Source organism: Triturus cristatus, chromosome 1_2 (assembly GCF_964204655.1).
Source record: "Triturus cristatus chromosome 1_2, aTriCri1.1, whole genome shotgun sequence".
NCBI lineage: Eukaryota > Metazoa > Chordata > Amphibia > Caudata > Salamandridae > Triturus > Triturus cristatus.
This window is the reverse complement of record NC_140580.1, coordinates 662582265-662608812: the sequence shown is the minus strand read 5'-3', so window position 1 is coordinate 662608812 and position 26548 is coordinate 662582265. Positions and strand designations below refer to the sequence as shown.

The 26548-nt window shown below is 40.6% G+C and overlaps 1 protein-coding gene across 7 annotated transcripts in view; it reads right to left on the bottom strand.

Annotated features, from left to right (window-relative positions):
- Positions 1-1251: 1251 nt before the first annotated feature.
- Positions 1252-26548, bottom strand: part of NCOA4 (nuclear receptor coactivator 4) — a 78468-nt gene continuing 53171 nt past the window's right edge. For 4 of the 7 annotated variants that reach the window (XM_085608329.1, XM_085608322.1, XM_085608308.1 and 1 more), the window contains exons 2-10: positions 24399-24553; positions 20968-21108; positions 20684-20772; positions 18814-18922; positions 18510-18602; positions 16774-16908; positions 15215-16225; positions 11823-11918; positions 1252-2730 (exon numbers count right to left, since the gene is read on the bottom strand). In XM_085608329.1, coding sequence (XP_085464455.1) covers positions 2725-2730; positions 11823-11918; positions 15215-16225; positions 16774-16908; positions 18510-18602; positions 18814-18922; positions 20684-20772; positions 20968-21108; positions 24399-24539 — 1821 coding nt within the window. In that variant the 5' untranslated portion in view covers positions 24540-24553 and the 3' untranslated portion in view covers positions 1252-2724. The remainder of the gene's footprint in view (positions 2731-11822; positions 11919-15214; positions 16226-16773; positions 16909-18509; positions 18603-18813; positions 18923-20683; positions 20773-20967; positions 21109-24398; positions 24554-26548) is intronic. The other 3 variants (XM_085608346.1, XM_085608314.1, XM_085608355.1) reach the window with 1 other exon arrangement.

Sequence of the window (26548 nt, the reverse complement as noted above, 5' to 3'; positions counted from 1 at the left end):
TTAAACGCCGTGTCCAGCGGGCCATCAGCCCACAAGTTGAAATCACCCAGGATGATCAGTTTAGAGTGTGTCAAGGCCAGGTTACACACCACATCAATCAGGGCAGAGCACTTCGAGTTAGGTCCTCCTGGATGTCTGTAGTAAAGCATACTGGTTAATAGATGACCGTGAGCTTCCCTTAAGGAAAACCCCAGGAGTTCGAACCTTTCGGCCTCATCTAATTCAAGAGGGGTGAAGTTCCATTTATCTTTGAAGATTACTCCCAACCCTCCTCCTCTCCCTGATATACGGGGTTTGTGAAAAACATTATACCCAGGGGGGCAAGCAAGTCCTAGTTCAACTAAAGAATCAGTGCGGGTCCAGGTTTGAGATAAAAAGTACGTCCAGGTCGTGACATTCCAGCAGGATGTGTATTTCCTGAAAGTGTTTAACTAGATACCTGGCATTCACAAGACCGCACATTACCTCAATGAGCGAGCCATCAGTAAGCAAGCCCTGGCCCCCCTCCCTCCCAACCTTGGACTTCTGCCCACCAAGCCTCATAAGTTGGTCCTTGGAATAGCAAACACTAGCAGGGCGTGGGGGCTGGGAGAGCGATCCGGCAGCATGACTGGCACTGTGCACGGTCAGTGCGCGGACGGGTGCAGACGGGCTTGCCTCTGGCGCGCCCGCTGCGCGCTTGCATGGGTCTCCCTTTTAAAGAGGGAAGGATCGTAATTTCGCTAGAATGCTAGAGCGCCAACCAAAATAGTGCTCACCCGGTGTCTCAACAGGAAGTGAGGGAAAGAAGACACACCGGCTAGAGTGTCTACAGGAAGTGAGGGAAAGAAGACACCGGCTAGAGCGTCTACAGGGATCGAGCACACTCAAGACAATGGCAGGTACATTTTAAAAGCAGCATGAAAAACGATTCCCAGCAGCAGTCCCCCCAAAGTAGTGCAAATAGCAAAAATGAGATCAGTAAGTAAAACATTTTTTTTTTTAAAAAGCAAGGAACGGAGTTTCACACACACAACCGGGCTCTCAATTTGATCTGTATGTACTGTGCGTTGGAAGCTAGCAATGCAAGTTAGTGTTGTACTTGTGTATGCGAGGAAAACTTTTTCTGTTGCCTCCCGTTCGATACCTATTTTAAGAAGCGAAACTCGCTATGATACTGCACAGAAAATCCGTTTGCAATCTGAAAGACTCAATGAAAACAAAAGAAAACAAATATACTCTGTATGGAACAGATTAATTAAAACTCTTGAGTAATGTGGCTGCAACACTTTAATGGATAATTATGACATACAAAATTGGATAACGTAAATACGCTTGATCATGAATGATGTTTTTCAATTTATATTGTCATACAAATAAACTAAATAGGAGAGAAAGATTTTTAAAAGTCACAAAATTTACTCTCCAATACGTTTAAATAACTACCAGCTAATTTTACTTTTACGGACACAAGTTTGGTTAAATGTTAAATGTCTTGATGAATTTTTAACATTCCAAATATGCAAATGCAATTACATCTTCAACAAGAACACTCCAAATCGAGAACATGAGATTATCAAGCAATGTTATTTCAATCCTCACTGTTAGAGTACAGTGCGTTACTAAGACTGTATCTGAAGTCAAAAGTCGATAAATTGTGCAACCTGTTCAACTGACACTCGGCCCTTTTGTGTACACACTTATCAGCCAAGTGTGGTTCAACTGACACTCGGCCCTTTTGTGTACACACTTATCAGCCAAGTGTGGTTCGAACAGTCCAATTATGAAAAATGAGGAATGCTATCCTTATTCAAATTTAAGACCAACGGTTTTCGTTTAAACTAATCTTCGAGAGTACCGCATATATTATCCATAAGTGTACATGTATTGATTTCTGCCCTTTGTAAAGCATAAACAATAATTAAAATACTTTTTAAAAATAATCGAAGAGCATTTAGGTTACTAAACAATATTAAGCTAACCAGGAAAAGGTTAACAGTTCTTTGCTAATTGAGGGGGCAAAGCAGTTGCCTTGCTGATTAACACAACCTGATCAGCACCTTTAAAAGTTCAGGTATTCCAATGTCACACGCTCAGTACGAAAGCTTAGAACAATGCCAAGTGGTCTGTCAAAGCAACACAAACCACTTGTGAAAAATACTGACCAAAGGTCAAGGTTCTGGTCTTTGCGTTATGCCACACTTCCTGTACCTGGGTACAACAAATGCTTGGAAACACCTGTATTTTTATGAGCTGGCAAATGGAAATAACTAGACGGTAAAATATTAGCTATATAAATACATTTAGCTGCAAGGAGAAAAAGGTAAAATATTTTTTCATTGCAACACTTGGGTCTATTCTTCTACAAAATTGCACTTAAATCCTATTGCATTCTTGCTGATCATTGTGTGCCAGGGAACCCAATAAAGGAGTGTTGAACAGCATGGATTGATAAACGACAACATCTCCTAAAAAATAAATCTTTCAGAGGTCTGTAAAGTTTCAACCTGCTTTTATGTTCAAGCCTTCATATCGCTTGATTATGGATGGAAAAGGGCAGATGGTAAGGCAACTCTGAACAAATTGCATGACTAACAAGGTATACTTATGATGTCCACAAAGACTACCATGACTGAACACGTGTACATGGGACAAAAGTTCAGAATAGATCTTAAATCACAAAGATCTAGCATGTGCGATTTTCAGCGTGAAGGCTAACTGGTTGTTCTAAATTTTCATAGTTCTTCACATCTACAAAAAAGGGAAAAAGCACATATATTAGAACATCATAATTCACTAATCAGACAGCAATTCATCACACAACGTAGTACTTGTAATTCACCAAGAATAAGGGTTCATATAAAACAAACACCTACCTGTGTTGTCTGCTTACTTTAAACTCGCATGTCATACAGAATATGGATTCCTAGAAAGGATGCTATTCGCCAACTAAAGATTTCAATAGCTTACCATAAACTGCTTGTACTCTCACACATTACTTCACTCATGACATGTTCAATGACTGTATTGATAACATCCCTAATATCTGAAAAGACATCATTGATAACACTGTGCATGACAAAATCACGAGTTATAGTTACATTAGGACACAAGTTATAATTACTTGACATAACTAAAACTGATAAGTCCGTGATTGTTGGCTAAAAATGTTTTGACATTTTCACAGAACTAGAACGTCCTTTTAACTTTCTCAGGTTGAGCTTATGAGGTCTCTTTGAGACATGTTGTATACACTTTCTGGGCTTACAGCCAGCCCATTGCTTTTTATTTGCCAAGTTGATGGTCCTTCAAAAAGGCTTGTTTGCTAATGATTAATCTTTCCTCTTTGTCTCTCCTTGTCATTTGTTTCCTCCCATGGAGCAGCACCCAACTACTGGTATCTTTCCACTTTGGTGCTTATCTGTTCGTGTCTAAGAAAGTTTTTTTTTTTTTTTTTAATTATCTTTTCTGCTAGTCTTTGTTGAAGCTTCTCTTTTGGTGGGTTACTCGCGGCAGCTTAAAGGCATCCAGCCGCTACAACGCCCCTCTCATCCCCACAGCAGGCTTCCTCCATAAACAGGCCTGTAAATATCATGATCTCGTCACACTTGCACAAAGTTTTCTGTGGTAACCAAGCGCGTGCTGTCAGCCGAGACTTGCCTCTGCAGCGCTGCGGGCCACCCCCAGGCACAACTTGATTCCATCTCCTGTACACCCGGCAGGTGGGCGCCAGGACACCTGTGCGTTCACTGCTACAGTCGGGATCTGCTTAAAGGCATCGAGCTGCTACCGCACCTCACCATCCTCGCAGCACTCACTCCAGGCTTCCTCTGTAAATATTGTTTTTATCTTGTCACACTTGCTCGCCGTTTTCCGAAGGCGCCTGGCCACACGGTCAGTCCAGACTTGCATCTGTAGCGTTGCGGGCCTCTCCCAGGCACTGCTCGTTTCAAGTTGTTAAGGAAGACAGACTGCGGGTGCTGCTGATAGGAGTCACTGCCTCTGCTTTTAGAGCCTGACTGCATCCCTTAATGCGGGGCACTTCACTTCAAGTTCAGCTGTGTCGCCCCTTTTATTGGTAGACTGCTAATTAGACATTTTGTTTTGGGCGATCGTACATACACTCGAGAAATCTATTTATTTTAAACCGATGCAGAGGTGACATTTTGCCTAGGATGGTACAGCTTAGGTTTGAGAAATGAACACTTTGCTACTGACAGTCCTGAAATATTTACACGATTTGATAACTTGCGTTGACCATGGTAGGTCTTTTTTTTTTTTTTACTACAGGAGCTCTGAAATGGATCCTTAGTTAACACCCCCACAACACACATGATGCTAGAGCTCATCCTTGGCGCCTTTAAAGCCAAAACTCTTGGGCAGAGTCCCCCAACCCCGTAGATTTCAGCAGCATTTAATACCTCACCTTGGAGAAATGGTTCAGGCCTTGGCTACCCTTATCTCCTATTCTGCCCTATTAAATCTTGATATACATATATAATTCTAGTTTTATTTGGTGATGTCAAGACTGCCTTTCCTGCAAAGATGGTAGGAAAAATTATGAACACTCAACTGACAATTCATCCAATCATCTATTGAATCCCACACAATTTGGTTTTAGAGTTGGGTGAAGCACGGAGACTGCACTGATCAAAGTCACCAATGAGTCAAGGACCGTCTTGGATGAGGGAGGTACGGCGGCCCTCATCCTTCTTGACTTATCGTTGGCCTTCGATAAGGTGGATCATTCTACTCTGATCTACCACATCTAACATCTAGGCATTAGTAACCTAGCTCTTGCTCTGCTAGGGCCATTCTAGACTGGCAGAGAACACTCAGATGCTGGACAATTTCACTTGCAAATTGTTCTCCCTTGCTTGTGGGGCCCTGAAAGGGTCCTCACTGAGCTCCTTACTCTTCAACATTGTCACTGAATTAGCATCTCTCATTAGGTCCTTTGGATTCTCACCCACCTCCTACACAGATTACACAAATTGTGTTGCCTGCCTCCAACAATGATAACTACACAAACCTCCAACTCCCTAAATGTAAGAGAGCTATTGGAAGTTGGATGTGCAAACACTGCCTTAAACTGAACTCAGACAAAATTGAGGTGATCTTCTTTGGAAATAACCCACATTTCTGGAACCCTATCAGCAGGCTTGCAGAAATGGGAGAACTCTCACCCCCAGTCCAAAGCGCAAACAAACTGTAAGTCCCATACAATGGCAAGCTACATTTTAGCAAATATATCAACTCAGTCATTTCTTCTGGTTTTAACACCCTCAGAACGATCAGGAAAATTCTTCCCTTCATTCCCCCAACTCGAAGAAAACAGTAAACACCTTCTTGGTCTTAACCAAGTTAGATTACTGCAATGGGCTGTACCTAAACCTTCAAAAGCAATATCAAAATAAACTGCAGTCTTTAAAGAATGCAGTGACCAGACTTTTTTGGCCTTCCTAAATCTCATTCGGTCTCCCAAGACATTAAACTGGCTGGTTATTGGTAGGTAACGAAATTAAATTTAAAGGCACTCTGCCTTAGATATAAAACCCATTATAACTCTGGCCCAGAGCACCTTAAACATACTCTAAAGAGACCTGCGATCGAGGGGGATCATTGAAGGTTACCCGCCCCAGATTCAAAAGGGTGAAGTGGGGTGGCAGCTACTTTGCTTCAGAAGCTTCTAAACTTTGGAATCTCCTACCCTTCAACATCAGAGGTGCTTCTACTTTATTAACCTTCAGAAAGCTGCTGAAAACCTGGCTCTTCATCTACTAGTATACACTTCAGTCTCTGTATCAGTTATGCTGAGCTAGCGCCAAGACACCTCTGGGTATACGTGCGCTTTTATACATTTATTAACATAACATGTTTGACCTAAATAGCGGAGCAATATGGAAAGCCTTGAGCACCCACCAGTCTACCGTGGATAACTGGATTTTCTGGCACGTGACATCTCTTTTGAGGTAATGATGACATTAGCTGAACAGGTTATTGTTTAAGTAATACAGAGGGGCTCCAATGCCATTGTGAAGAATGGTTTGCAGAGGGTGACTCCTGGCAACCTCCTGCTTGCGTGTAATGCCAAGGCTCCTATTTTCTCCTTTCTCTATCCTGCTTCGCCTCGTGCTCTGGAGGTGTTTTAGTCTCAGCCTCTTCTTTGCTAAACTCCAGTTTTCTACCTCGATGCGTGTCCAGGTGCTCCAGCGCAGATGCATTTCTGTGCATTGTGGGACTTCATATAGAAAGCTCTGAATTCCAAAATATAAAAGACAGTTTAGGACTGCTGAGCTCCTCACACGTGCACTTTTGAAATTGAGAGCTTTGCTTGATGCTGTGGCAGGGTGTTTACTATCCCGCCAGCATGAAACTGCATAGGTCGGCACTTCATTTGCAATGGAAATAAAGCTTTGGTATTATTGTAGTTTATTTGTACCGCGGACCCTGCCTAAGGAAGGGGACTCTTTCTTTTATAAATGTTAATTCTGAGAACTTCACAAGTGTCAGTCTGTGGAGGTGATGCTCTGTTGATGTTGTAATTCGAGACCTATTTAACTTAGTGCAGTGGTCTTAACCTGTGGTCCTTGAGGGTTTGAGAGGCCTACTCAAGGAGTCCACGACTGTGCTACAAAATTAATACATTAAAATTAATAGAGCTAAAGTATACAAAAATTATCACCCATTGAAAATGTGAAAACTTTTCTTAATTTGACAGCAATTTAAAATAAACATTCCAATATTTGAACATATGTTTGGTGTATACTTCTAACAATGACAAAGCGGGGTTCCCCAAATTTCAGCAATAATTCAGTGTGGGTACATAGAAGTCAACGGTTGAGAGATTACTGCCATAATGGCAGAGTTCATTGTAGCCATTGTAGCTTGTGGTGCCTCTTAGCGAGAACCTCCATTTAAACACAGCTCTTCTGCTTAGCCATTGAGTGCAGACTGGAACGGGGGCACAGTCTTTGGGAGACCAAAGGCTTTCCAGTAGCTGAATGCTAACTATTCAGGCCAGGGTGACTAGTCTATTGAAGCAGCAGCTCTGGCTAAGGCGTCTTTCCATCAAAGAGTTATACATGCGAATTGTGCTCGACATTGACAGGGACAGAATGTGCTATTTACAGAATAAGCAGCGTGTTGGCAGAGCTTGAGGTGCCACAGAGCTGAAAGCCAGTCTCATCTGCTCTTAGCTAAGGGGAAGCCAGACCTTGTGGTTTGTCCGTGGAGCATACAAGCAGGGCAGATCCAATGGTCTATAGAGTGGGGTGTGAATTTGTGCTGTTGTTGGTGGACCCTTTACAGTCCGAGCATTAGAAGATCTGGAGGGAGCCTCTGAAAGCTCGAGCCAGATGCCTGGCTCAGCTTGAGGTCCTCTTGGCCTAGGAGCCCAAAACAAGCAGAGCTTCAGTGTGTGTATCCTAATGTGCCAAGAATTAAACAACAAACATTAACCGTTGATGTAAAACAGGAGAGGGAAATAGATGGGTATCTAATGGCCGAATGGTACAACGTTGAAATCAGAAAACGCAAGAATTTTCTTAGCTTACCCGATTGACCAAACTGTGTGATCCTAGGCAAATATTTTATTTCACTATTCAGCACTCGGAAATATAGGACTGCTAGGAGTGTGCTATAGAAGCTTCTCTTATGTCGAGTTAGACTATGTTGCCCAATGTCAGAATTTAAGCCACATACAAGATGCATATGACAGCAGACTTGCCTCTTAACTCAATGTTCACTACGCCATTATATGCAAGCCACGGCCACCATATATATGAGAAGTGCAAGCATCCGGTGGCAGTCTACCTGTGCTCAAGACTTCACTGGCTTATACACCAAATTTAAAGCGCACAGTCTTCAAGTGGCAGGCATTTTGCTTTAGTGAGGTATGTGTCTTTGCAGGGATGAGTCGACATCTGTTTTTTTCTCCTGATAGAGGATCCAACTTAATTATTTCATGGGTCCTTCCCATGTTTTTTGATCCAGGGTGTACATCATTATTGCTTGATTTGATATGCACAACCCAATTGTGACTACTGATTTCACTTTCTTAGATGTGTTGCATCTGCACCTGCTCCAGGAATTTGAGGGTATTGGATGAGCACAATTGAGTCCACTTATAATTCACCTTTTTGTGACTGTATCATTGATGTCTGTGTGTTTGGGCTTATATTCTGTTTTGTATATATATTTTCAAGCCCTGAGGAAGTCGCGGGTTTCTTGTCGAGAGCGACGAAACCCGTGTTGGCTGGAGTCTCAACAAGAACAACCAATAAATTGTGCATTTGTTTGTATATACTGATTTTTGTAACTGATATTATTCAATTAACATATTAGTGTGCCAGGGCGTGTTTCAAAATTTGTATATATCTTTTGGTCTGAATGGTGAGGTGTTGGATGATTACCTCCTTCCTGGGCACCTATAGCGGAAACAATTTAGCCAAGAAATATTTACTGTACTTAGTGAGCGCCTTTTTTATCCAGCTCATAATCATCCCAACTAGCAACTAACCACCAGCCCATCATGTTACTTTTCCACCACCCCGTATTGCTTACCCTACCCACCTAAGACAATCTTACACACTACGTATTTCTTACTATTAATGATCCACTTCGGATCAGTACTAAAAAAAAAAACTATTTTGTAGGCCTGAGAAAATGTGGTGAGTGCACATAGAAAATGACGCAGTCGATTAAGTAATATGTTTTAGTTTTTTTCCTTCAGTCATGCGGCTCAGCACCGGGATGCTGTACTGCACGGCTAAAAACCACTGGCAAAGTTAACAAGTCTCTAAGGTGGGTGGCCTATTGGCTTTGCCAGTTTTCTTTTGCGATTATCTACATGTGTACACACCCTTTTATTTATTTATTAATTAAACACACAGGCCTTGCAGCTCCCCAAACAAAAACAAAATGTTGAACAAAAACAATGACGAAATAAGCACTGACACAGCCAAGAGGCCATATTCAACCTATTGGCTCTGCGTATGCTGGTTTTATAATTGGAATGAAGTCAGATGAGGGGTAAAACTCTGTGGCGATCTTGGACTGGTCCATCAACCAATCATGATCTACAATGCAGCTTGGTAGACTATTGCTTGTGGGTATGTTTATATTGTCAAAGGGAGGGAAACTCACAAAAAAGCCTTCAGCCAAAAAGGGCTCAGACACTCTGGAGAGGTTGATATGCCTGGTAACACTAGCATGTCCTGAGAGTGGGAAGCCATGAATAACTGCTTCACTCTCCCCAATGGCTTTTTGTTTAAAAAGGCCTAGAGGTCATAGATCTCTGCATTACGGAGCAATACCTGGATAGCATACACAAGGCACCTCGCAACCTGACCACACATTGGTCCCTCAGGGCTTGAACTATGCAGGAGACCTATATACTGGAAAAAAAAAATCAAACCAGTATGAAAAATTACAGCGAACGCTAAAGAATGCTTCAAATCTTTTCATATCACCAATGCTGGTGATGCCTTTATGGATTGCCTATATCACTTATTATGTTAACGATTCGGAGAGTAACAATGCATTGTTTAGTTGCATTGTGAAAAAACAATCTAGATCCAATCAAGATACCTGGGAATACTTGGAGGATAAGGCGAAGGGCATAACTGCATTTCATAAATATCTCCCAGTGAACTAAAACAGAACAGCTGTACTTAAAATTCAGTATGCAGCAGAATCCTAGAGTAACATGAAGACGTTTTATAGATCTGACAAAGAAACATATGAACTGCGCTGCTTCCAGATTAGCCAATATGAGGAGGAATCTGAATCGGAGGACTAAATATTTGGAAATGGATGTAATAGTTGAAGAATACAAGTTTGACCATTTTTAATTCATAAAATAGTAAATTAAATAGTAGTTCAAGAGGCCCAGCATAGTATTGGGAAACCTGCTTAGATGGCTAAGGTACAGCTCATTACCTTTTCAATGTCACCCCAAGCTCAAACCTCTCTAAGGGAGACTCACGAAAATTCAAGGAGATTTACTCACAAGAAACTGAGGGGGTGATTACGATGGCAGGCGGACTTTAGTCCATCCACCATCGTCAAGGGAATCGGCACTGCCCGGCCATATGTCGGCAGTCCAGCACATGCAATTACAATGCAACCGCCACTGTGGGGGTCGCATTGTGCAGGTTTACCACAGCAGCATCCGCCGCAATGGCAAAAACACATGTTGTGCATTTCCCTGCACTACGTGGTAAGCAACACGCGGTGCCTGCCACCTGGTGCAGGGACTGTAGGGGGCACCATAGTTGCTCCCCAAGTGCACAATTTCATTGCCCCTACACAAGGAGGGGCCCGCAACGGCCCCCCAAAGTCAATCTCAGTCAACCTTTGAATGGCAGAGGAACCACCATTCAAAGGTTGGGGAATGGAGCATCCTAATGTGGCGGATGGTGCCTGCTAGGCACAGCCACCACTCTAGGTATGCTGGTATGGTCCGACAGGCATTCGTAACGATAGCCTGTGTTGGAGCCGTGGCGGGCAGGCTTTCCATCTGCCAGCACTCCGCTTGCCATCCTTATCTGGTGGGCGTAGAATGGCCACACGATGGCTGTAAACCCACCACCGGCAGGCTGCCGGTGGCGGGTTCACCGCTATCATACTGACCTCTGAATGCTTCATCAACGAATTAATTTCCTGAACTCCCATCTACCTCATAACGAAATCACAGATCAAGGAAAGTTAAATTTACTCCCAAGAAAATAAATGTTTTGTCAGCACACTCCTCATCCCTCGAACTCTCAGCTAAACCATAATGAAAAGAGATTAAGAAACTCCATGGCTGCTATTCCTCGACTTTCCCTCTTCTCTTGAAAATTTAAGGAAGCAACTTATGACCCAAATGTTCCTGTAATTTCTACCTTAACCAACTTAATATACTTGCTTCCTGCGCCCAGATGCGGTGTCGATTGAACCTACAATACTATGCATTCACCATTTTGATCATTTAGCATTGCGATGTGAACAGATTCATTCTGTAAATCACCTTTCGCATTCATTTTGCCTCTCTGCTGTGTATTATGGAAACTTGAATTGATTTGCCAAGTTCATGCTAGATAAACCTGACCAGGCATGATTTATACCTCGCTACTGTTACTTACAAATCTATTTTGGTAACTGTTTTCAACCACCTACCGGTTCGGTGGTCATCTCGATGTTGCCTCGGTTTGATTTTAGTTTGTTTCTGAAAAATGTCTCAATAAAAATATTGATTAAAAAAAACTTATCACCTCGCCTATTCACACCAATGCACTGGACAATGTTTGGCTATTAGAATTATAAAGGAATTATAACTTCAGGTGTTCCTTGAAAAGATTTAAAACCATTTATTGGGGGTTTCGGCTGTATAACATTCCAAAAAGTTTGACGTGCATGTGGCATGAGGAGGACAGACTGCTCTATTTTAAACCAGGATCTATATTACTAGCTGTAGTAACTGATCTAGAAATAAGGCATAGAGGAGTCATTTCCATCCATCACAAATGACTTTAAAGACTTAAAAAGTCAAACAAGTGCTGTGATGCAGTTTATAGTCACATTCAAAAACTTCTTAAAAGAGGATTCCCTACTTCTTGATAAACGCATCAGATTGACAGTTTAAGTTTTACTTATCATGATTACAGTACTGAACACTCAATGACACAAAAATGCTTAGCAGGAGTCTTCATTTTTCACTGATTTTCACACTTAGGTTTTTACGTTTGCAAAACAGTGATCGGTGCAGATGTCACTAACAAGTCACTAACAAGTCGAGAAGCCATAAAGCTAACTTTTAAAATGACATTGTACATGATTTTTAAAGCAAAAACATTTACCTGTAGAGGGGTGCGGTACAGCCATTGGTCTTTATCTGTTGCTAGTTTCAAACAGGTAAAAAGTTCACAGACGCTAGGCAGACTGTAACAGTCCTGCTAAAAAGGAGAAAGAAAAAAAAATCTCTTTAAGAAATGTCCAGGTCCTTAGTGCAGTCCCCGCCCCAGAAATCACGATTGCACATGAGTTTTTAAAACATTTATTTCATATAAGTAAACATGATCCATGTAGTCTAAAATTCAGAAACTTGTGGCAAACTAGGTTCACATTTATAATATACTTCAGACTGTGAATACGGTCACAAATGAGAAAAATCAATAAATACAGGGCATTCAATAATGTTGCACATGTCTATCATCATGGGCACTGTATCATGGGTTGGCTGTTTGTACAGACTTTGATGCCATTTGTTGTGTCATGGAGAGGCAAATATCACTATACGCGAGACATATTTGGTAGAAAGTGTTGCAGGGCAGTGTTTTATAAGAGAAAGGGCAGAAGAAAAAGGAACAGTCGGCGTAAGAAAGAGGGACAATGAAGGAGCGCAGCAAGGATCCACTGCTGCTTCTAGGGCTTTACACACACACACACACACACACACCTCTATCACAAAATGTACCATGGGTTAACTGAAGTAAAGAGAATTTTAAGTTACCTAGCTATCAGAAGCTTTAATCTTCTAAAAACAATTAAAAAGGCTAAGGGTTGAGGTCCGTGAGATCATCCTGCCATGCTTAATTTGTAAAAGTGAAAACATGCCATTACCACTGCTGAATGCCAAGGATGTCTAGTTTTGATTTCACCACCATCGCTCTTTCCCTAGTGCCTTCCAATTCCCATCTCTTTCCTTCACACTTAAAGGTTCTTTGGTATCCCTTCTTTTTAGGTTTCGCCTACAGAGAGACCTATTGTTTCCAATTTCAGTGCCTTAAAGTGAAGTATGGTCCATACCTCCAAACCAATGCAGGAGGGAGCTGGGGCTCAAACGGTTTCTTCCATCTACCCACTCCACATGAACAAAGCAACAATTATTAGCCTCTGAAAAAGGCTGGCTCGCATGATTCACTGCCCAACATTGGACACTGCCAATATTGAGATTTTGAAAAATAAAAGGTGACTAGCGATCCAACCTGGTTAAGATTTTGCAGCAGAGTATGCTAGTGCCATGACAAACTGCTTCTTTAGAATGGGACTAAAGGCGTGGTGTGTACTATACGAATTATTATGCCCTTTTTGCAGCCAGAGGGAAGCACAGGACACAGGGTGCTGTGCTCCCCAGGAGTGGTCCCTCTTAGCTCATGCTGTCAAACATCCTTGCATGCTCTTTGTCGTGGGCAAACACGTCCCTCATCAGTGACTGTATCACCCTGAACAATAGTTATGAAGACAATACATGCTTTCACATCATGCTTCCTTCCACAGCTGTTGTGGCTGCTTCTTATAAGGAACAAAATATCAATCTTCTTTCTGCTCATTCATAACATAGCAGTGGAGTACCAAGGACAATGTTGCACAAAACTGGCACATGATTCTAAACACTCCATGATACATAAATCAGTCACCAACCAAAAAGAAAAGTGGGTGGCCTAAGCATAGTTCAATGTATTTCTTGATCTACTTCACTCAAATAGATACTTAATCAAAAGCAACAAAACTGGAGCACCTTCCGGGCACTACACACACCACTATCAACACCTTCCACATAGGCCACACTTTAATACAACACTCTGGCAAACAAGCACTATAGTAGGGTGCATTAAGTAACTGTCTGCAGAAATGTGGGACCCGAGGCAGTTTCTCGGGTCCCACATTCAGTACTAAAACATTAATTTCACTAACTACTATTTCACAAAATTTGTGAGAGTATATAACATTTACTTTCTTGCCAAGTGGGCGACTTGTGTGTTTAAGTTTAGAACCTGCAGACCTGGATACTCAGCACAGCTCCATCCAATAGCTACAGCAACCCACTGCTCTGCTGCCACTTTTTGGCCACTGCAGCACGCCTACTGCCTTAACTTTATGAACTAATATTCACTGTACCAAACCTCTGCCTGTCAGTTTTTCCTGAACTACTCCCCTACCAGTCCAAGCACATTTTACTTCCAATTCACCCTCCGAAGCTCGGAGTGTCTCTAGGGGCAATGTTCCTAGCAGCTTCTCAGCCAATCATCATCCATTCCCAGCCCCTGAACCCCAGGTCTCCATCTCAACAAACCTTAGGGCAACTCCCCACCCGCTTCCCAAGAAGCTCCACTTGCAGTCTCAAATTCAGAGAACTTGATTTTCTTTGGTGTGGTTTGCAAAGGGTAAGGAGGTAATAAACCTAGTGCTCTCATGCTTTTATCAACAATGCTCATGACACATTTAGGGACCTAGCATATCACCTAGTCGGACAAATGGCAAACAATTGAGCAAACTGAACACAAGCAAACCCGAAAAGTCAAACGATATAATTTAGTTGACTTGAGACAGATTACTGGGTTACATGCTCAGTATATTGAGACAAGTTACATGGTCACCGACTACACAGAACTTTGACAAATCTTTGGCAAACTCAGAAGAGACTTGAATGCACTTCTCCAGCAAATCAGTTGCCAAGGTGGGTTGCAGTGCAAACCCGTAACTCATAGGATCAAAGCTTTTTGCTTAACTAAAACCAACATTTAAAGCACCTTCTACTTTTGATTACCAAATCAATGCTCCCTAGTCTTTATTTTTATTTTTTAACCACGGATATATTTTCACCGAGGTCGGGTACTGGTTCTTGCCACTTTCAAACTGCGCCATCCAATTAGCCTAGTGAAATAATAACATATTGCAGTGTCAACCTAGTTTGAAGAAAAAAAATATCGAGATTAACCCTAACGAACCCAAGAGGTTCTTTGGATAAGAGTGGAAGATTTAATAATAAAAAAAAATAAAAAAAATAAAAAAGCATAACAGCCTTGTTCAATACTGCAACAGTTTGATTCATGCAAACTGAATGTTACTTGGGATTTTAGTTTCAATTCCCAGACTACCACAGGATAATCTAGTTTTCTGATTTGAAACTCGTCATTTTGAGAAAATGGAGTCTTGCTCGGAGACTAGAGTACTTTTGTAGAGATGAAGTATTAATCAAATTCAGAAAATTTTGTACATTTGGTCTTTACTACTGCAACATGTACAAAGGTAAGCCACATCCAATGAGGGAAACAAATTTAAATCAAGATACAATTCTTTGCTGGAACGGTTAGTGACGGGTTTTTAAAGCTGAACTGTACAGAACAAGAATGTAAAAATGTCCGATGCAAAGGATAGCTAAATTACAAAACTAGGTTAACTCAGAACATCCATGCAGCAAAGTTATCTACTCTGTACACTGCCCAAATGGCTATCAGGATATACTCACATGTGCTCTTTTACGTAGAAGCCACTTATCTTCTAGCGGAGTCTGCTCTGAACTTTGTGCGCTATCGGTATTCTTAGAAGACACCGCCCAAGTGTCCACATGGAGGGGGAGGTGGAACGGAGACAGAAAGTCAAGCCGTGGCCGCTTGCTACAACTTTCTGGCAACTCTTTAGTGGTTTTCTCCTCTGTGCTTCCTGCTGTACTTTTTGACTTGGTGACCCAATCAGTCAGAGGAGTGTCAAGGATTGCACGAAGATGGCTCAACGAAGCCTCTCGAGGGACTTTGGTAACTCTCTGCTCTTCGGCAAATTGACTGCAGGGATGAAGCCAGATGTTAACTGCTGGCTTGGGCTTATCCACTTCCATGCTCTGTTTGGGGGTGCTGTTCAGCAGCACTCCATTTTTATCCTTCCCTTCTTTCTTAAGAAGCCATTTTCGAAGTGCCTCTTTTTCACAGCTTTCTTCACAGACACACTCGGAAAAGCTAGTACATGGCTCATTTGCCCTGCATAACTCTTCTACTTTGAAGGCTGGCTGATGCAATAGCCAGGCATCATTGCTAGATGCCGAAGGGGACCGCTTTAGACCCAGATTCTCTGTCAGACACCTCAGGCTACCAAGATTTTCAATCTCGACTGTTGCGCTTAGAGCACCACAGCAATTATTGCAGGATTCAGCTTTTGGGAGCCAGTCATTTAGGTTATACGCCTCTTTAAAGGGCTTCAGCACACATCTCCACTTTTCCTCTGTCAGGGAACTTCTGCTATCTACTTCGGAAGGAGTAATCAGCCAATCAGATACATCCATATCTTCCTGTTCAAGCAACTCCAAATCATCAATCTTCTCAATCGAGAAAGTGGAGCTGGCAATGGAAAAATTTCGCATTCGGAAACACACTCTTTCTGGATCTTCTTCCTTTGGCTGATGCTGAAGAAGCCAATTTTCCAGATCCTTGTGATGCCCCAAGATCTGATCCATGCTCATCATGTGCGTTTTTGAAGAGCTTGATTCCTAGGCAAACATAAGAGTGTTTGGTTTAGGTCTACGATATAAACTAACAGATTACACTGTGTGTGTCACACCAGAGAGGTAACAAATTAAACTCCGGAAAAAAGTTACGTCCAATGTTTCAAATAGCACCCCATCTTCCTACAAAATAAGTCTTGGGAAAGTACACGACTGAATTATATCTACAATAAAATTAGGTAAGCTACATAGTAACAGATAACCCAAAAACAAATGGGCAGCAGAAAATGCCTCCGATTAACCTACTTTCTTCGGAGAACTAAAGAGAGGGTATAAGTGAGCCCATTCCTTTTCAAGTTTTAAAATGTATAATACTTGGTCTTTAAGAATGAGCCATGTTCTGCCATGGTGTTTATTTTTACATCTAGATTTACACGCAGGAAGAACACCCGAAAATGGAAGTATCAAACATTGATTTCCCAACTGACAACATGCACCTCATTCTCTTGCACAATATTCTGTTTGTTACGTTCTTTCCACAACTCGTGTATACTCAGCCATTTATAGTATATTGAAATGCATGCTGGTTTTACCTGGCTTGAATCCGTGTTGTGTTTTAAGAGCCAGTCCTCTGTACTGGAAACAGGAATTTGCAACGCAGGAGGAGTGTAAGGTTTGCTTTTCAGTAGCCAATCAGCGAGCTGAGTGTCCCGTGTTTCAGGTAATTTCTGAAAATGGAATTCAGTATTAGAATAAATGATGGAAATTGCTTAACAAACGCTGAAAATTACATTCCTAAATCAGTGCCTAAACAACTACATGCTCTTTCCAGGTAATTCAATGTAATTAACTCTTATAGAGAATCGTATGGCAAGTGATGGTGATAGTCAAATGAGTGTAGAAATGTATGGATTTATATTTGTGTACATTGTTAATGTACAGTATGCATTTCAAACAGGATTTCACACCTGCAAACGGATTTAAATACAATTGCTTTGGAAACAAGTTTTCTATAATGTGTAGAAGTGTATTTTCCAATGTGTTTTAGTCATGTCACATTTCTGTGACAAACAAAATTCTAGACAAGATGGATACACTTCTGTTGCTCACTTAGTTTCCCCGCCCTATGCCCATCTGCTCCCCACAAGCTCTGCAGTACACAGCCGGGCTGCAAATATTAGGTTACTTCCTTTGTTGTAATTGTTGTGCTTACACTGAACTTGCCAACTGGAAACATATTAACATGCCTTCTGCTTCTTTAATGCCATCTATTACTTCACACAGTGCGATACAGTAAATTCATCTTTTTCTGTTCAATATCTTCAGATGATATTAGCATAGAGGGTGTTAAATAATTACTCATGGAGTGGGTTAGTGCTTACGAGGTGCATCCTTCTCTCGGACAGTGAGAGTTTCTGGAGTGGGTATCCGATATCCCTCACCCTCTCATTTAAATACATTCACTTATACCATGAAGATTCGTGCAGAAATTCTTACATTGTATGCAAGAATTGAGCATAAAAACACTCTATATTTGGGGTGAGGCAGAAGAAATTCCTTCTCTACTACCAATGCTGTTCAATTCCTTTCCGATGTTGCTGTCCATCGGACTTAAAAAGAATTTTTAATTTTACATGCTCTACACTCGAAAGCCGCAACAGCATTGATTTTGCATCGCTCATTTTTAAATTCTTTAATAAAACCCTTTAACTTTTCATTGATCTGGAACCAAGTTACTGAGTGAGCTCAAATGAATAAGTGAAGTGCATTTTGATATTTTGGGAGGTGCCTTAACGAGGAGACATCAGCAAGCACAACACGTACAGAAAGTCATCTTGCAAGATACTATGCAAATGTGCACATATTTAAAAGACAAAAGGGACAGGTAAAAATTGTTTGAGGCTGCAAGTCTCAACGACAAATAAAAAAACTCCTTAACACGAACGACAATCGTGGAACATTCATTCTTATTCCCAGGTATTCGCCGGGAACCTGAAATTTTGGCTTCGGACAGTCAGTCTAACTACTTGTTTCACGCATTTGCACTAGGCATATGTAGAATGGCAAGATAAATTCACCTACCATGACCACAAAGTGTTATATTAAATAAAAACTCTACACCCCTTAGTCTGCTCAAACGGTTTTAAGGCATCCTCCGAGTGGATCCACTCTTCGTCATACCTGGGATTAACATAAATGCATGGCCAACTATGGAACATTTCTTATTTTACTCTTTGGATAGAGGATATTCCAGGTCATGGTTACTACCCAAAATGTTGTCCTGCTTCTCACTACAATGGCATGACTTATGAGAACAAAAGTAATATACCTGTTCAACCGCTGGCATAAAACAGGTCTGCATCAGCCAAGGATTCTGGATCACAAAGTTACTGCGAGTTGGTGTGCCTTCTTGTTCTTGGGTCTATATTGAAACAAATCCAAACCTTGTACTATTGCAATTGTTTTGGTTTGTCCATACAGTGCACAATAGCAAACACAAGATCATGAAAAACACCAATAAAACATACACAGCATAAAGAAGGGGACCCTTATATTTCAAATAGTGATTATTTCATTTTAAAAAAGAAATCAGCCCTGCCCAGTGCCCCTTACAGAACAATTGTGATACTCACTGCGGACTTCACTGAGCCAAAAGAAGTGATAGCATGGCGCAAGGATGGGACATCTGCCTCAAAGTTTAAAGATGAAGACTCTTCAGGTTTAAGGGTCAGGTTACCAAGCCTGCAGAAATCGAAAAACATGCATGGTTTAAAACGCATTAGAATAATAAAAAATGTTTACAAAAATTGGAGGCTATATTTTCTTATTGTCTGTTTTGTGAATTCAAAACAAACTATTTTACAACAATAACCTCAACTTTTAAAATATAAGTGACAAGCACGAATAAAATACTAAGATAACTGACAAGAAAAACGGACATATATACAATCATGAAAGGCACCAAGGACGGTTCTGTAAATTTAAGTACTATCTATCTAGTGGATTAGTTGTTCTAAGCTTCAAGTTTTTCCTTTTACAGATACCAGGGTATCCCGCAATGATTTGGTCCAGACCAAATCGAACATGTATGAAGTCAAATATAACCTCGGGTCAAGTTCTTCATCATGTGAAGCCAACATACCCTAGATGCAGCAGAGCTTTTTGTTCATCAAGTCACAAATTAAACCCGTTTCGCGATCCAGCTGAACCATTATTGCCTTGACCACATTTACCAATGACTGGTGACATCACAATGCTCTTTGTTGGGCTATCGTTTCCATGGCCTGCTTCAAGTAAGGTATGGAAGGTATATTACAGACGGTGTCAAAATGCAAATGGGAAAACAGCTTTGGAAGCTCAAATCACATCATTCAGAGACTAGCTTAAGTCCTTAGACTACCACAAGCAATTTCCCGTCTTTGAAATAGGTATTGCAATACTGTCAAAAGAAAAAACTACAAGAGACTAAAACTAAGAGTAAAAAAATAATATACTTTCAAACATATTTCCTCAATTAAGAACTATAGAAATGATCCCCAAAAGTATAGAGTAACCTCGATTGTGTTCATTCATGTTCTATTAACTTGATATTGATCCAATGGGGACATTCACACATATTTTGGACAGCATTTGTGGTTTTACAGCAATTTAAGAAAAACAAAGATTTAAATAGGGGATAGGGTATATGCCAACCGTCACAGTGTTGCCAACTAGGTGGATAGCTCTTATCCAGGCCTTCCTTCTGTAACACTTTAAACGTTTGGGCCTGCAAGTCCACATTTTATCAAGAAAATAAAACTACAGAAATGGTTCTCTTTGTTGCCAGTTGGGCAATTCTAGCTTAATTTTATGAGAATTAACGTTCTTCCTACAACCAGTTCATTCAATTGAACATTGAAAACAAGTAAAGTTTCCAAAGCAAAAACCAAAACAAATCGGGAAGAGGATTTATTTACTCTTGCCTGTGAATCAATCATGACCTAGTGTAGAGTAACCTAGGCACTTTGCCCAAGGTTAATTGTAAGCTGTAAAATTTTAATAGCCGCTTTAAAAGGATCAATGCATTGAAAAGATAAGATTGTTTTGTATATGCAGTGTGCTACTTGCATGCTGCTCGAATAGAAAATGCAATAAAAAAGGACCCCATTAAGGCAGCTTGCGCAAAACCGATGACTAATTAAAACCAAACAGTACCGGGATCAAGACAGGTTGCAACATGACATGCTTTGTTTAAAATCTCTATGTACAGTTTTCTGTAAATTACTTTGAGCTCTATTAAGTTTTCCCAAGATACTATTAGTTTACTCCCCTGTCAAATGTATACCACGAGCAGAATGTAAAATGGTCAAGTATTATTTTCAATCATACTTTGCAAGAACCTTAAGAGTGTAAAGAACACACACAAAAGCGTGGGGGAATTTGTCAAAGGAAATGTTCAGGTAGAATTTTAAAAACAAGTTCATAATCAGAAATACATACATAAACACTATGGCAATATTTTACCTCTCTAAGCAGCAAGAGATCTGATTGGTTAGGTCGTTGCTGTGCGGGGTTTCCAGCTGGTGGATGAGACAGTTGAACTGTCCCAACAACTGCAAAAATAATTACAATCATTCAAAATATAAATACTAATATTGCTTCAAATGAATCTAGAAAGTTTTGAACAGCAATTTATTTGGTTTCTTTCTAAAAACAACTTATCTAAAAGTCCGTTTCCAATTAAATACAAATAAACGAGCATGAGGTCCAGACACGTAACCACACAGATATTAAGCTTCAATTCTTACCCAATAAAGTTGCTGTACTTGTTGTTGTAATGCTTCTTCTTTCAGCTGTTGAATAAGGTCTACTTGCTCAAGCAACCACACTTCCCGACTGCGCAGACATTCCAGGTGTCGGCTTATACAACTGTGGATTTGGGCTTTTACCTGTCAGACAGAACAAACTTTAACATTACGAAAATGAAAAAATAGCAATCTTGGACAACGCACAGATACTACCCAGCCTTACTTCTAAAATGCTGTTCACATTTAATGTGACTAACAAAATTGTAAGTGAAGTCATAGTATAACTGGCTTCAGCATAGTGGCTTACTCTATGTAACGCACCCAAGTATACGATCAAATTGAATGGCTTTTTGCAATGGATGTCTGCAGTTGCAAGGCTGTAGCTTCATATGCCAAGAAGTTAACAAAGCCTGCATTTATACAGCCTCATCTTCATGTTACGTGTGCTAGGATTTCTAGGATAGACATGTAGTTTAAGAGATTTACTCTAGTCACTCCCACTGCCAAGAAAACAGACAAATATTTTCAATTAAAAGATTTTCTGAATTATGGTGAAGTCAGCAAAACCATACTAAAGATTAGTGGTCTTATCCTAAAAATGATCTCACAGCAACAGTGAGCCCCAGCTGTAACCAAATGCTGCAGGTCCGAAAAGGCACACGATTAAGTGTTTCATAAACAGATCTGTCACTACATGTTATTGCTTGAAGTGCTAAGACGAAATGAAAATGACTCGGAGTTGCTTGAAGCACCACAAACAATGAATCACCACCGGATGGAGGTAACCACTAGTCTAAACTTACCATTTACACGGGCAAAAAAAATAACTAAAACATAAAATTAAGATCTTTGTATATCGGGAGTAAAAACATATCTAACTATGCTGGTAAAAAGGAAAAGAATTCCAAAGCTTTTGGAGTTTACCACAGTTTCAGACGTGGGAAATGAGGCCAGCAGTCTTCCTACTGAAGGATAATTGTATACATGAAGCTACTCAAAATGCTTCAACATCAAAGAATTAATAAAATATATTTTGTTCAACAGAACGACTGACTGCACAGAAAAACAATGAATTTCACTGTTTCCCCTTTGTGGGAAGTAGGAGCAGCAACAGGTTTTAAATAAAAGTTAATCTAGTGTTGTCTTTCCCACTATGACACACCCAGACTAGCAGGCGGGGGCTTTAACAGAAGAGTATCCTCCTTTCATTATCAGGCAAAGAAAGTTCATTGAAACTTTTTGTAACAGATAATACGTTTTCTGGGATCCGTTTTTATGTACGCTCTTAAGAATGTCCAAAGCCCACGTTACTGAGGTCACAGAGAATATGACGGAAAACTCAAAGGCCCTTGTGTCTTCATCTTTGGAGATAGTTTTCTACTCCACCTATGAACGGCATATGTTGAGAAAAAAGGGCCATGTAGCACTACCTTCAGAAAATATAATGAATTCCACCAGTAAACAGATATGATAACAGCAAGTCAGTAAGCATGTACTAGGACTTATCTAATAGGACTTAGCTGGGAATCAGTGGAGAATAGAACATGGCCTTGGTGCACAGAGACAAAACCCACAGTATATATTTGTGCTAGAATAGTTAAGTTGCCCTTAGAGGGGCAATTGGGTACTCATTGAAGATACGGATTTTTGGGGCTTGTGAGCTACAGAAGTAAATGCTGCAAACCTGATAGGGGAAATGTTATTCTTGCTTTTCAGAGCACAGAAGGAGAAACACTGCTACGTTTTTGCAGCCTGACTGGCAATCTTGTGCTTAAATATGTTGACCTGCCACCAAACGTTATTAACGTTTTTTTGGTGGGTAATGGTGAAGCTAGCACTCTTGCTACTGCTAGATGAACTTTTTCGTTATTTTTATTTTATTTCTTTAAGATAAAGCAATCTTCAAGACTGGGGCTGGAGCATGTAGGGTGCCCTGAGAGGACCCAGTATAGATGCAATGAACAAGATGTTATCCTACCCACTGGCTGATGTCTTCACTTCTACTAGCTTTACCTTTTCATATCTGTACTTCTACTTATCCATAACCTTTATCGCCATTAATTCATTCTACCTGACTCGCTCCCTAGTTACCAACCCAAATCTTTACAGTAACACTAACCATTTCCTTAAATTTTTACTTTTAATTTACTTACATTAAATTTCACTAACAGTCAACCCTAAACTGCATTTTTTCCCCATTAATTATATTCAGAAGGTTCAATATGAATCTCATCAGAAATTTTATAGATGTACAAGTAACCCGTAACCTAATCCTTAATTTAAATTATTTCTCAATTAGAGTAATACTAACTTTAGACAAAAATACAAATGTATTAAAATTGTGTTTTAATCCCAACACAATTATAAATACGCACTTTGAAAGCCGACATCCTGATGCTTTGGTTAAAATGATGGTGTAAATTAGCACATAAAGATAAAGAAACGGTGAAACTAATGGGATCGGAGATTGTTCCACAAGCTGATAAGAGAAAGAAAGGAGATTAACTTCTAAAGTAACAGGTCCCAGAATGTCAAGTGAGCTCCCAGGATGTGCAGCAGGTTCCGACAGGGGTCCAAAAGGATCAATAGGCAAGGAGGGAGGTATCACCCACACTACGATGGCTTTGAGAAATGAGAGGATGTTTGTGTCGTCTATGCTTGAAAGTATTCCACTTGTACTGGTTCTGATCGATGGGCTAGTTAATTTAGCGGTAGTTTGTTTTGTGCTGTAAATGGGATGTCTGCTCTTATTTGGTTTATTTGAAAAGAGTTGGTCGTATGCAATGACAGACTGTCACATGGGTGACGTCGGACAACCAGAGACTCATTATTATGGCTCTCTTGAAAGTAGCTGGTTGGCACTGTGAAAAAAAGTTAAGTAGTGATAACGACTTTCATAGGTCAAATCAATTCCACATGAGCGTGCTGCAAATGTATTTTGCCTTCTTGTAATTTTCCTTCAATTATACGATTATGTTATTTAGCTGCATTTTAAGCAGTCTAAAATAGAAATACCAAAAGGCTTACACCCACCAAACTTTACTGATGTGAATAAAACTGTTGATTAAAAGCATGTCACGAGCCAATATGCTTCCTAAAATCATGCTGGGAACAAGAGTTGAATGCGCGGTTGTTTTCATCTAGGATTAAAAGGATGTTTGTGACACACCATGAACGCCTACCACGTTGCAAATGTTCGTAATGCTGAGAGTGCAGTTACTACAGATTTTTCACTACAGTTCAATCAACGTATTGCCTTGAATGCATGACAGGACCTTCTGACCTTGCTCAACCTTTGTAGATATCTCCTCCAGCCTATACTCCGAGACCTTTCTTACAAATCATGCCATGTGAAGAAAGAGCTCTATACTGATTTTTAGAAGCATTTTGAAAACTTCACAAACACGATAAGAATTTATGTTTATTATTACCTCTCTTCCATTGTCTTTAGTCTGCTGTTCTGCCTTTAAGATTCCACAAATTGCCTCCTCCACGTCTTTCCTAGCTTGGAGGCACTTTAAGAGGGGATCCCTGTTGCAGGGTCCTAAGCTTGGGTCCTGTGCGGCGTCCATTTTCCTCTGTGATTCTAAAATTGAAAAAACATGACATTTACGTTAATAAAATAAACCCAAGCCTACTGATCAATATGTTCCTACGAAACATAGTGAAGTGTAGCATATTTGTATGAACTCCTTTCATGTTTTCCAAAAAACACCAATAAACAATGTCGAAAAATAAAAATGTTTTTCATGATAAGCAAGAAACGGAGCCAGTCTATAACCTTGAAGGAAACAATGGAAAAGTGTTACCGGTATGGTGTTTGGTCACAAGCTACCCTCCTTTCCTCCTAGTCCTAAAGACTGCTCCAGTTTGATTTGCCTTATAGCACATTTCTAAAGGACGATGATCGTTACCAGTACATTGTAAATAAAGCTGGTAAAGAGAAAACTAGAAAGATATCTGCTACAGGCGAAGCAGTAGTACCAAATGTAACCACACTTTAATACACAGCAGAAATACAGGAAGAAGTGGGAGGCAGATCGGGTGGGAAATGCAGTTTGCAGGAGAAGATATGGTGAAAGGGATCATTTTTTATCACAAGTGACCTGAGGTGAAAGCATGATGGTCTCAATGTAAAGACTGGTGAACGAGGATTTCTTGGTGGGGAAGGGACTATCCTTTATAGTTACGTTTCAAGACAAATAATAAACGTTGACACTTAAGGCACACAGAACGATGTAAATATCTAAACATTACACCCCAACAATCATAGCTATGTTGCTAATGGCACCAACCAATCCTACATTCTCCGCTTTGTGAACTGCATCTAAGCTTTAACTCTCCAAAACCCAAGCAACGTTGGTAAAACAGTGATAAGTGCCTCAGTAGTCTCCCTCGGTGTACGATATTGCACAATACAGAAACAGACTATTTGCAAAAAAGCTTTCACTCCAATAATACAGTAAATACTTTTAGGTATTTAGTAATGCAAATGCATGTACAGCTTCTTTGTGCACAAGTGGCTTCCAGAATTGAGAATTTACTTTTTACATTGGAGGTGGGACATAACAAGAGCACAAAATTACATGCATTTGGAACAAAAGGGGGAAAGGAAAATAAAGGTCATTCTAATGAATGTCAACTTTTTCATTTAAGTATGAATACAAAATAATGAGCTAATTACTGGACGGCAGCACGATCAAAATCACCTGCTCCACGTAGTGGTCAAGAAGGAAATGCACTTGATGGTTTATGAGATTTTTTCTCATTGTAATTTTATGTGCACATACCCCAGCCCATCGTTCTACACAGCGTGCCATCTTAACTTAAACTACCGACACAAAAGTGACAGCCGCTGTTATAAATGAAAGCTTCCTTAATAAACGCCTGCCAGGTCCGAGCAACATTCACGAGATTGACAGTGACCGCACATATACTACCCAAACTGCAGTTTTCCCAATCATAAAATATACAATATTTTAGGAGAGAGCAGCCCCGTGTAATATTTCAAATTTAATCAACGCAGTATGTAATCAAAATAGAAAGAATCAGAGCACAGATAAATCAAGAAAACAACCAAAACAAAACGGACAACTGAATTGAGCAGCCAGTGCCTGCCACACTAGCTAGGAGGTGTCGGACTGCACATGAGCTTCCTTGCATCCCCCCCTCCCCCCCCAACTCGGCCGCAGGTTATATTAACGCAAATGCTAGACAACGGGGTAACCGGCGAGGTTGAGTGGAAAGGGAGGGCCAGAGGAGAGGGGTAAGTCTGCGATTCTGCGTACTCTGGATACCCGTATAGAATCCTTACTTGAGGTGTGTGTGTGTTTGTATATATAATATATATTTTTTTACAAAGGGTGTTCGTCAGTGTGCGGGTTCCTTGAACGCCCCGCGGCTAACATCTTCACACCCGATGTACACGGAAGGCCTTGCTGTCCAATACTTGTGCCCACATACAAGTCGAACGAGCAGCCGCTCGTCACATGCCGGTATGATTAGAGACAGACAGCTGACCAATATTTCGCATACCAAGAAAGCAGTACAATCAAGTATAACCTCAACCCTATCCCTTTGT